The sequence below is a fragment of the Rattus rattus genome, chromosome 10, assembly GCF_011064425.1.
Source record: "Rattus rattus isolate New Zealand chromosome 10, Rrattus_CSIRO_v1, whole genome shotgun sequence".
Classification (NCBI taxonomy): Eukaryota; Metazoa; Chordata; class Mammalia; order Rodentia; family Muridae; genus Rattus; species Rattus rattus.
Genome location: NC_046163.1, coordinates 73013978 through 73026832, shown reverse-complemented (window position 1 = coordinate 73026832; position 12855 = coordinate 73013978). Strand labels below are relative to the sequence as shown.

The window sequence follows — 12855 nt, the reverse complement described above, 5'->3', positions numbered from 1 at the left end:
CAAATATGTATATGTGTATGCCTGTACAGAGAGAGAGAGAGAGAGAGAGAGAGAGAGAGAGAGAATGAGAGAATGAGAATATAAAGGAAAAAATAAAAAATTTAATCTATAAATTTTATGTTCCTTCCTTTGGAAAGCAAAGTGAATTAAAAGAAAGCAATAGAACTGTCGTAAAGACAGGTAATTCTCAGGTGGCCTTGGTTATACAAAATAGTATATTTACACCAGAGTAAATAGATATAACATTTTAAGTGTGGGTGTGTGGTATGTATGTATGGTTTGTTGATACCTAGCTTCTTGAGTTCTTTATATATTTTGGATATTAGTTCTCTATTGGATGTGGCATTGATGAAAATCTTTATCCATTCTGTCAGCTGCCATTTTGTGTTATCAACAGTGTCTTTTGCCTCACAGAAGCTTTACAATTTCATGAGGCCCCATTTATCGTCAGTCTCTGCCAGTGTTATATTTAGATATCTCCTGTGCCAGTGAGTTCAAGGCTCTTCCTGTCTTTTCTGTCAGTTTCAGTGTGTCTGGCTTACTGTTGAGGTCTTGGATCCACTGGACTTGAGTTTTGTGCAGGGTGATAAGTATGGATCTATTTGCAGACATCCAGTTAGACCAGGACCATTAGTTGAAGATGATTCTTTTTTTTTTTTTTTTTGTCATTTGGTATTTCTTTTTTTTTTTTTTAAATAAAAAATCAGGTGTCTGTAGGTGTGTGATTTATTGGGTCTTCAATTTGATTTCATTGATCAATGTGTCTGTTTTTATGCCAATACCATGCAGTTTTTATTACCGTAGCTCCGTAGTACAGCTTAAATCAGGGACACTGATACCCCTGGAAGTTATTCTATTCTTCAGGATTGCTTTAGCTATCCCAGGATTTTTGTTTTTCCATATGAAGGTTAAAATTGATTTTTCAAGGTCTATAAATAATTGTGTTGGAATTTTGATGGGGATTGCATTAAATCTGTAGATTGTTTTTGGTGGGATGGCCATTTTTACATTAATTCTACTGATCTATGAGCATGAGAGATCTTTTTATCTTCTGAAATCTTCAATTTTTTTTCTTCAAAGACTTGAAGTTATTGTCATACAAGTCTTTCACTTGCTTGGTTAGGTAGGTTTACCTCAAGATATCTTAAATTGTTTGTGGATATTGTGAACCGTTGTTGTTTCCCTGGTTCCTTTCAGTTAGTCATTTGTATATAGGAGGGCTACTGATTTTTAATTTTTTTTAGTTAATTTTGTATCAAGCCACATTGCTAAAGGTGTTTATCAGCTGTGGGTGTTCCCTGGTAGAATTGTGGGGGTTGCTATAGTGATACTTAGACTTCTTCCCATTCCAAGTTGTATCCCCTTGATCTCCTTTAGTTGTTTTATTGTAAAGTTTATTGGACTTCAAGTACTATATTGAAGAGATAGGGAAAGAGTGGACAGCCTTGTCTTGTCCCTGATTTTAGTGAAATTGCTTTAAGTTTCTCTCCATTTAATTTGATGTTGGCTATTGGTTTGCGGTATATTGGCTTTTTTTGTGTTTGGGTAGTGCCTTGTATCCCTGATCTCTCCAAGACTTTTTAATGTGAAAGGATGTTGAAATTTTGTCAAAGGCTTTCTCAGCATCTAGTGAGATTATCATGTGGGGTTTTTTCCTGTCAGTTTGTTTATATGGTAGATTACATTGATGGGTTTTTGTATGGTGACTGATCCCTGCATCACTGGGATGAGTTCTATTCGATCATGGTAGATGATCTTGTAAAAATATTTTTATATTCAATTTGCAAGTATTTTGTGGAGTATTAGTGCATCTATGTTCATAGGGGAAATTTGTCTGTAATTCTCTTTGTTGACTCTTTGTGCGTTTTGGGTATCAAGGTGACTGTGGCCTAATAAAACAAATTTGGCAAAGTTTTTTCTATTTTTGTTTTGTGGAATAATTTGAGAAGGATTGGTGTTAACTCTTCTTGAAAATCTGATAGAATTATACATTAAGACCACTTGGTTCTGGGCTTTTGAGGCGAGGTGTTCAATGACTGCTATTTCTTTAGGGGTTATAGATCCATTTAAATTGTTTGTCTGATCTTGATTTAATTTTAGTAAGTGGTTTCTATTGAAAACATTATCCATTTCTTTTAGATTTTCCAGTTTTGTGGAATATAAGTTTTTAAAGTATGACCTGATAGTTCTTTCGCTTTCCTTGGTTTCTGTTGTTATTTCCCCACTTTTGTTTCTGATTTTGTTAATTTAGGAAGTCTCTCTCTGCCTTTTAGTTAGTTTGGATAAAGATTTGTCTATCTTGTTGATCTTCTTAAAGAATCAACTAATTTCATTGATTCTTTGTACTGTTCTCTTTGTTTCTATTTTATTGGTTTCAACCCTCAGTTTAATTATTTCTTGCCTTCTACTCCTCTTGGGTGTGCTTGCTTCTTTTTGTTCTAGAGCTTTCTGGTGTTCTGTTAAATTGCTAGTATGAGATCTCACCAATTTTTGTATATAGGGACTTAATGCTGTGAACTTTCCTCTTACTACCACTATCATTGTATCCCATAAGTTTGGGTTTGCTGTGCCGTCATTTTCATTGAATTCTAGGAAGTCTTTAGTTTCTTTATTTCTGTTTGGACCCATCAGTCATTCGGTACAGACGTGTTCAGTTTCCATGAGTTTGTGGGTTTTCTGCTGTTTCTGTTGTTGACCTGGTAATCTAATAGGATGCAGGGGGTTATTTCAATTTTCTTGTATTTGTTGAGGTACATTCTCTTGGAAAATCTTTTTCTAACCCTTTACTCTGAAGTTATTTATGTTATATAAAGTACTTGCTAAGTAACCCCAGAAAGCATGGTATAGCATTTCTGGTGAAAGCATGGGGTTTATAGTCAGACCTAGCTCATTGTCAGTCAATAGCTATGAATCCTTGGACAAAACACTGACCATCAAGCTTCATCTTCCTTGCCTATCTTATAACAGCTCTTGTCTTACTGAACACAGTCCTATGCTTATAATTATTGCCAGAAAATGTTTTTTCATTAGTTATTGATCTTAAAAGTAATTAATTATTTTCTTTTTCTTTAAGTTACTACATCTAGTCATCCCTTGTAATCCGAAGGCTCTTGGTTCTAGAATTCTCACAGATACCAAAATTCTTTGGATGTTCAAGTAACCTTAAATAGAAAGAGGATAGTACTTTTTTAGAACCTCCCACTCTCATTTGTCTGTAGATTACTTGTGATAATATAATACAATGAAAATTCTGTGTAAATATTTTAAACTATATAGTTATACTATGTGATTTAGGGAAAATGGCAAGAGGAAAGCCTTTATATATTCATCAGAGGTGCAGCTATTTTGAATGGTTTTGACTTGCAGTTTGTTGAATGTGTAGGTGCGGACCAGAAGGTAGAAAGGGGGAAGTTTCTTTATAACACCTGCTGCTTGCTACTGTGCTAATAGTGAGGATTACTTTGATACTTTGTAGAACTTTGAATCACAAAGTAGTCACATCACTAGTAATCACGGAGCACAATGATGTAATATAGGGTTGCAATGCAAACCTATTAGTATGTGAAGTTGTCAGAATTTGTGGTAAACCTAATTACTAACCAAAATTACTTCAGAAATAGTGAGATGTGTTGTTGTAAGGCTTGGCTACATGTATGTAAACAAGCTAGAGTCTTATACAATGGGGTTAGTATTTTCTAGTCTGAGTTTTTACTTAGTAAAATTATAACTTTATTAAAATAAACATTATTAATTACTTTCAAAACTGTAAGATGATTCATACAGTTTTCCTTTTCTCACTGCCAATTAGCAATTCCACCAATGAAAAGTGTAAAGAAGTGGGTATCTATTTAAATTCTAAAGAAGACAGCTGTGTTCAGCCTCAGTCTCTGCTCACAAGTCAGGAGAACAACAGGTATCTATGCACATCCCCAATTGAAAATGTTAGCATCAACTCAGATTTAAACATGGGCTGAAGAGATGGCTCGGAGGTTAAGAGCACTGGCTGCCCTTCCACAGGTCCTGAGTTCAATTCCTAGCAACCGTGTGGTGGCTCATAGCCATCTATAATGAGATCTGGTGCTCACTTTGTCCTAAAGACATACATACAGGCAGAATGCTATATACACAATAAATAAATACATCTTAAAAAACAAAACAAAACAACAACAAAAATCCCACCCCCAAACAAATTAAAAAACAGAAACAATTCAAACAGAATACTCCACACAGAAGTTGGAAAATATTTCTCAAGCTGGAAGTTTTAGTTTGTTTCCTGGGCTATTGCCATCTTTATGATTACGTTTGGTAACTGTTAGTACTACGCTAAGGTATACTATGAGCCTTTGAGGGACAGCAGGTTTTGCTTTGTCCTGTGAAAGCCAAGTAAGTACCTGCTCTCTAGGGGTACACGCACATACTGATGTGGGATCGCTTAAGGGTCCTCAGTGGCTCTCTCTATCTCTGTCCCAATTTCAGTACTCACTTGGCTTCCTGTGACTCTGACTCTCCCTGTCTCTGTGTGTCTGTGTCTGTGTCTCTGTGCCTGCCTGTCTGTCTCTCTCTGTCTCCCTCTCCCTCTCCCTTCCTCCCTCTCCCTCTCCCTTCCTCCCTCCCTCTCTCTTCTCTCTCCATCTTTTAAGGCAGGGTATCTCTGTGTAGCCCTGGCTGTCCTGCAACTTACTATGGGGTCCAGGCTGGCCTTAGACTCAGAGATCCACCTGCTTCTGCCTCCCAAGTGCAGTAAAGGCCTGTTCCACTACTGCCTAGCTTCACTCTCTTTCTGTCTTCTACTGCAGCTAAATCCACTCCTAACTCATCAGTCACCTCTTCTGTTCATCCTCAACACAAACCCTTATATGGCAACTATTGGCCAAAGGTTTGGGGTTGAAAGGGAACTAATACTACACTGAATGCATTATTGTGATTTAACTGAATATTGTGAATCACTGAACTATAAACCAAGTAACAACTCCAAGCATCCAATTCCAGTCTGGGCCAAATGCAGCTGACCACTTGTGTTGCATAAGCCATTCTAATTGCACACCCTCACCAGTCATGTGGCCAGTGGCTACTTTCTTACCCCAGCAGCAAGGGATTAGTGAAGCACACCCAGAAACAACATGGCCCACCAAGCCCTAGATACTTACAAATTTGCCCTATTTTTAAGCAATTTTGATTAGCAAATAAGATTACTCCGATTTTGATAGTTTCATATACCAATAGCTTTGTACTGTAATCTGACACAGCATTATTGTGTCGGATTTGATCACAAGTAATGTTGACAAATTCTACTTTATATCAAAGAGCTCTCCATGACAACAAAACCCGGGTAGTTCCCTTAAGCCCTGAATTTCTACCCTGTTTCCTTGCCTTATTCAGTAGGTGTCCTGCCACTTACTCAGAACTGTTGCTTTACCTAGTTCAGACTCCCACAGATTCACAGCTCTTTATTTCTGTATCACACAGAGCTATTCATTTGCTCACTGGCTTCCCAGAAATCCTAACGTACCCATCCATAGGATCTTGGGACATTCTCAGAAATAATAGCACAGCCAGTACTGATCTGTCATTTACAATTATATAAGGAGTTTGAGTTAGCCTGGGTTACCTGAGATCCTGTGTAAACAAACACACCCCCAACACATTCACAAACTCTAGAAATAATCACAGCTCATGCTCTGAAAAGGAATGGGCTGCTCTCCTTCCTAACAAGCAGAGGCAAAAGCATCACTTTGTTTAGTAAAATGTCCCTCTTCTTTCTGATAATACTGTACACTGCTTGAAACTTGGCATTTCTGCCAATACTTAAGTATAAAAATCCTTAATTCAACAACGGACAGTAGAAAAAAGCCTCAGGAAAAAAAAAAAGGCATTTTATAGTCAATAAAGATGCAAAAAAAAAAAAAAACCCTGAAGTTTATTGTATTAAATATTTAATCTCAGTTGAGAGCTCCCAGATAAAAGGCACAGAGCCTTTATGTTTATAATAAGCCTTTAAAGCACTAGAGCTGGGCAATATCTACCTCTACACTATTAGCTTCTACTTCCCTATCCATAACCCTGAGTTATAATTTGTCATATTCCATCTGCACAGCTCTTAACTCCAGCTGGCTGTGTTTTCATGATTCACCTACTCCATGTTGTCTTCTCTCTCTGCCTTTTCTTCCCTTTCGTGACCCCCCCTCGGATCCCAAGCTCAAGAACTAAAAACACTTCCCCTAGCCCCCTACCTTTCTTCTGCCCAGCTACGTAGGCTGTAGGCATCTTTATTCAACCAAGAGTTTTAAATTTAGGAGCAAGGTCACATATCATCACTTTACATGCAGATCCTCTCCTTTCTGGGGGCAGCTAGGCCTTGGGGGCCAGCGTTTAGTGTTACAGGACACAGCAAAAGACCAAACCCCAACAGCAGCTAATATTTTCTTTTCTTCTGCACGGAAGTGGATTCGAAAAGCTTTCTATTAATTATCTAGTTTCCTAGTTACTTTTTTCCTTTTCTCTTGAAGCTTTTTTTTTTAAATACTGTATATAAAAGAACACGAAAGGCTCAGTATTTTAAATTCAGACAAAATAACATAGACCGCAATGCTTTGGGGGATTTTTTTTTTAAGATCTGCGTCCAAAGTTCTAAGGTGTAGAGTTTGTTTCCTTCACTATTGGAATTGTTGATGGGAAAATTGTGCAGAACAGGTTTCAACCTAACCATGTTGTAGGGAGAGGACACCAGACGGGGAGCTAGGTTTGTTTTTACAGGAAATTATTTTTTTAAACATTCCATAAAAGTGCTTAAATATTTATTTAGATCCATACATGCAAGATCACTCACCTGAAACACCTTTTCACTTTTCTTTTTGCTGAAGTACCAGTAACCCAGCACGGAATTCACTCACTCAAGAAGTCTAATAGCCGCCATGCACAGTGATGTCTCTGAAACGCAAAACATTTCCTGTCTGTATCACTTTTAAAATAAACTATTTTCTTTTAAAATCTAGATGTGTTGTTCATACATAAGGAATGCCACAAACTCATGGCCACTCAGGATATTTAACTTGTTTCAAAAATAAAAATAAATAAAAATAAAAAGTAGTATGAGCTCATTCTTTAAAACAGTAAACATATAGACTGTATATATTGAGCCAGATACAGTGCTGACTCCTGTGATCGGAGCACTCACCCTGCAGAACTCTAAGGCAGGAGAATGATCTTGATTCTGAAAAGAAAAATCAAAATCATTTCATAAAGAGATCATCAAGGTCAGTCTTGACTACAGTTTTACAAAGCATCAGTTTTGACAACGCTCTGTAGACAAGGGGTGAGAATCTATACTGAGCACAAGACCTGTGTGCCCAGGCTAAATGTCAAAGCAAAGAAGAGGCAAGGTGGAGGCATATGGTGAAGGAGGGCATGTTCGTAGGAGCTGCAGGTAGTGGGTGATGCTGGCCGTTGAGGGGGAGGCAGGGCTGGGGAGAGTGGAAGGGGAGGGGATGATCAGTGGAGAGCAGTCAAGTAGGCTGTAACATCTGGAGGCCAGGTCTGCCCTCAGGGCTTTGTCCACTGGTTGAAGCATCGTATTCAGGCTTGAAACGAAAGAACTTATTCTTCGTGGTAGTAACAGGAGAAGGACGTGCACTTTAAAGCTGACTCTTAGAGGATTGACTAGTCACTGTTTACACCTCTGCCACAAGCACACTTCTAAAGAGTCTCAGAGAAATGCTCGTGCATTGTGGGTGGTGTGTATTTTTTCTGAACTGCTGTTTATTAATTAACAAAAGGAAAAAAGATAAAGTGTACCATTAATCTTTTCTTTCTAGTCCACTCCTTCCTTTTTATCATACTTTCTTGTGCCCTGCATAAAAACCACAACAAAGGGTAATAAACACTTGATAAATCTGCATTTATATGTAATACCACCATCCTGATTATGTAAGAGTCTGATAATCAGTGAAGGAAGACCCCAAACTTGGATAGTATACAAGGACAAAATGTTTATTCTACAGAATCAACCAGCATGCGGGGGGTCAGCCATTCCTCCAAATGGCAACCCTAGACAAAGGCATTGCTGGCCTTATTGGGAACCAGGGGAACTCTAGAAGGATTAGGTAATCTGTAACGTGATTGGCAGGGACCAAAGTGGTGACATTAGTATGACTTTGGCTACTATGTTATTTCTTCTATATTTAGTTAGGTAATCTAAAATTTCATTGGTGGGTGCTGGGAAGGTCACAGGGATTGGCTTCTGATCCGCTTGTGCCAAGTGGTCAGTAGACTTCATTCCTATGTCATGAATGTTTAACCACAGGATGGGAGAGGACTGACCAGCACAGAGAGCCCATCCGGAGATAAGATATTTTCCCTATTTTCTGGTTATCTCCAGGCTGTTCTTTGGGAGGGGGTTTTATGATCTTATTCCTGGAATTTATGGTCTGTTTCTGGAACCGGTGACCTATGGCCTAGTCCCTGGGATTTATGGTCTGTTCCTGGAGCTGGTGATCTATGGCCTAGTTCCTGGGACTGGTGACGGTTTTGTGTGTGTGTGTGTGTGTGTGTGTGTGTGTGTGTGTGTGTGTGTGTGTGTGTGTGTGTTTAAATTAGGCCTGGTCCTAAAATGGAGCAAATGGGGTTTATGTTGTCCTTTCAATTATTAATGTATGAATTCTTCATAATTTAGATATTCACAATGCTGTCATCTAAATGAAAATATCCTGTTATTTTAAATGTCCCTTCTTGACAAAACAAACAAATAACAAAAAACTACAATGTTAAGGATATCTAGAATTACCTGTTAGTTTAGAAGCCAATTCATTTCAACAGAATTAAGATCTGAGATTCAAGTCTTTGACATTACTTCACAGAAATGCAAAAGATTTTGTTTGGGGAATGAAACTTCTATCCTGCCTACTTGGTGGTTACTCCCTTGTACCCTTACCATATGTTGAAATCACATATCATCCAGTTAGACAGAGTGGACAGAAAACTGGATGACTTGAAGAAAGGAGATATAGTCTAGGAGTTACGCTTTATAAGTCTTCCTTTCTTATTTTAAAATGTTCATAATATGGAATAAGCTCATTAAAGAACATTAGGAAATACAAAAAATATATGAAAATAAGTAAATAATTATTCTATGTAGCAAAAACAGATTGGAGAAAAATATGTAATATCAGTTATAACCTTTTCTAGGGAATAGAAGTAACTTTTGTTTATTTAAAAATAAATTCAAAAAATGTAAATGGTGATAGGGAGAGTAACCAAGAGAACTCAAGAGAACTATCTGAAAAAAAAAAAAACTAAGCTCTGGGTTTCTTCCACTTTAAAAGTTCTTTGTACCAAGCTCTGCATTTTTAAAAATGAAATAGAAGAACAACTGTCAAAAAAAATAACTTATCTTTGAATATTGGCCGGCACATGCTATGTTGGAGCCAGGTAGGAGAAGCAGTGCTGGGGTGGACTGCAAAACAGGGCAGCTATGGGAAACCTATGGCCCTATAGAAACAAACTGTCCTCCGTAAAGCAATGATAAATCACTGAGATTGATATGTTTACATTGGCTTAAATATATGTTACAGAGTTCAAGACTACCCAGAAAAGACTAGACTCAATCCAGATTCTTTAAAGCTAAATTGAAGATGTGTTGTCCAGAAGGGGAGAAGGGAAGAGTTTTTAAAGGTAGAAACCACATTATCTTGTTCCCATGAATGTGTAGCTATATGAGAAACTATTTTACTCCTCTCAGCTGCATGAGTTTCTCTCTCCTTGTACATAGCAATAAAGGAGCTGTCTCACTCCTTTCTATGTACAATAAGTAGATTTTCAAAATTCAGAGCAAGTGGTTAATTATCTTACAGCACTTAACACCATTCTAGGGAATGTGCAGGATGCTAGAAGCTCGTCTTTGAGGAATTTAGGGCAGAGGCTAAAATGTACTAACTAGGAGAGTATCTGGTACAGAACGGGGTTTCCTTAGCCATCACAATTATGCAATGTGTTTGGATATATATTTATCTTAACATTAATGGTGTCTCATAGATATTTATAAATTATATTGTTTTAAAAAATACTTAGCTAGTTAATAATCATATGTTCACACTTAAGATAAATGGCTCTTGCTAGGAAGACAGCTTAGCACTTAAAGCCCTTACACACAACCAAGAAGAATTGAGTTCAGATTCCCAGAATCCCTCCTGTAATTCAAGCCTCAGAAGGCTGAGAAATATTTCTTGAGCAAACTGGCTATTGAAACTCTGTATCAGTGAGCTTTGAATTTGACTGAAAGACCTTGTAGTTTGAATATGCTTGGCCCAGGGGGTGGCACTATTTGGAGGTGTGGCTTTGTTGAAGTAGGTGTAGCCTTGTTGGAGCAGGTGTGTCACTGTGAGCGTGGGCTTTAAGACCATCATCCTAGCTGCCTGGATGTCAGCCTTCTCCTGTTTGCCTTCAGAACAAGATTTTAAACTCTCAGCTCCTCCTGCACTATGCCTGCCTGGGCACTGTCATGTTCCTGCCTTGATGATAATGAACTGAACCTCTGAACCTGTAAGCCAACCCCAATTAAATGTTTCTCTTATAAGAGTTGCCTTGGTCATGGTGTCTGTTCACAGCAGTAAAACCCTAACTAAGACAGACTTTGCCTCTAAAGATGAGGTGGGGGAGTAGTTGAACAAGATTCCTGGAGCTGGAGAGATGGTTAAGAGCACTTGTTTTTCTTGAATAGGACCCAGGGTTTAGTTCTTGACACCCACATGGGGGCTTGTCTCAAAACCATCTGTAGGGGCTGGGATTTAGCTCAGTGGTAGAGCGCCACCTAGGAAGCACAAGGCCCTGGGTTGGGTCCCCAGCTCTGAAAAAAAAGAACCAAAAAAAAAAAAAAAAAAAAAAACCATCTGTAACTCCAGTTCCAGGGAATCCAACACCCTCATCTGTCCTCTGAGGGCACTGCACAAACACGGTATACAGAGATATATTCAGGCAAAATACTCATAGAATAAAAATAAAGACGTCTTTTTTTAAACTGAAGATTCCCAATATCAACCACAAGCCTCAAAGGTACATGAATGGACATACACACAAAGAGGTATGCTCAGATGTGTGCATGAACACAGAAGCATGCATACTACATATATACATGCGAAGAAAAAATTAAAAAAAGTGTTCCTGTATATTTACTTTATATATGTGATATTTTGAGCTATGATCATGATCTCAATAAATGTCAGAATCTTTCTGGATATTGAACGAAAGGTTTGCACATATTTTTTGCTTGTTTCTGTGTTTTAATAGCTTCTTTAAAGGTGGGTTATACAATAATTGGTTTGACACTGCCCTGGTTAGTTCTATGTCAATTTGACCCAAGATAGAGAGGAGGGAGCCTCAATTGAGAAAATGCCTCAATAAGATTGGGTTATGGGCACACCTGTAGGGCACTTTCCTAATTAGAGATTGAGTGGGGTTGGGGTTCAGCTATTTTTGGGGGGCCACCTCTATGCAGGTGATACTGGGTTCTATGGGAAAGCAGGTTGAGCAAGCCATGGGGAACAAGCCAATAAGCAGTGTTCCTCCATGGCCTCCGCATCAGCTGCTGCCTCCAGGTTCCTGCCCTGCTTAACTTCCTGTCCTGACTTCCTTTGATAGTGACCTGTAATGTGGAAGTGTTAGCTGAATAAACCCTCCCTCCCCAACTTGCTTCTCGATCATGGTGTTTTGTCACAGCAATAGAAACCCTAAGACAGGCACCATAAGGATGAGATAGATATCAGACTGATTTTAGATTACGAAAGATAGGGGAAGAAAAAGGCCGATGCAAAGTCCACTAACCTCCACCCTCACACACACACACACACATGGAACTTTAGCACAAAAGGTATTAGAGATTCTTGACAGTTTGTAATATATTTACCCTTTACGTGCCTCTTGCATAAGCATGATTCAGATTCCTAGAACCCACATAAAAAACCCAAAAGTGCCAGAAGGCCAAGAGATGGCGAAGCAGAATCAGGAAGATTCCTGGGGTTTGCTGGCTCAGTAAGCTTCAGATTTAATCTGCTTCACAAAATAAGTTGGAGAGTGTGGTGGTTTAAATTAAAATGGCCCCAGAAAGTCCATAGGGGGGCGGCACTATTAGGTGTGGCCTTGTTGGAGTAGGTGTGGCTTTGTTGAAAGAAGTGAGTCACAAATGGGTGGGCTTTGAGGTCTCAGAGGTTCAAGCCAGGCCTCGTGGCACACAATCTCTTCTGCCTGAGGATCCAGACACAGTCAGCTCCTTCTCCCTGCACGTCGAATGCTTCCCACCATGATGACAACGGACTAAACGTCCGAACTGTAAGCCAACCCCCAATTAAATATTTTCCTTCATAAGAGTTGCCATGGTTATGTGTCTCTTCACAGCAATAACACTCTAAGAGCATGACCAAGAAAGGCAACAGGTGTTGACCCCTGGCCTCTACAACCACATGCACACTCATGCATGCACACTTACCTGCATGCACAGGTGCACACACCCAAACTGACATGTACATTCACAACACACTACAAGTACAAAAGCACAGAGACAGATGTAAAGCCAAAAATGGATAAACTAAGTGTCCTTGTAAGAACAGCCCTTGTTTCTGTACTTGTTTGTGCCACCCCCGCCCCCCGCCCCAAATACCTGGAGATAAAGTTAGATCCGGATCCACTATGCAGAAAGGTCCGCTGGCCTGTAGCTGTTATCTCACTGTCAAGGTTTTATTGCTGTGAGGAAATACCATGACCAACACAACTCTTATAAAGAAAAACAGTTGGGGCCGGTTTAGTTAATTATCATCATGGCAGGAAGCATGGTGGCATGCAGGCAGACATGGTACTATAGAAGGAGCTGGG

General features: G+C 39.0%; 1 protein-coding gene across 3 annotated transcripts in view; it reads left to right on the top strand.

Annotated features, from left to right (window-relative positions):
- Window positions 1-7083, top strand: part of LOC116911077 (complement component receptor 1-like protein) — a 30608-nt gene extending 23525 nt beyond the window's left edge. For 2 of the 3 annotated variants that reach the window (XM_032914861.1, XM_032914859.1), the window contains 2 exons: window positions 3809-3913; window positions 6861-7083. In XM_032914861.1, the coding sequence (XP_032770752.1) occupies window positions 3809-3913; window positions 6861-6903 (148 nt within the window). In that variant the 3' untranslated portion in view covers window positions 6904-7083. The remainder of the gene's footprint in view (window positions 1-3808; window positions 3914-6860) is intronic. The other variant, XM_032914860.1, reaches the window with a different exon arrangement.
- The last annotated feature ends 5772 nt before the right edge of the window (window positions 7084-12855 follow it).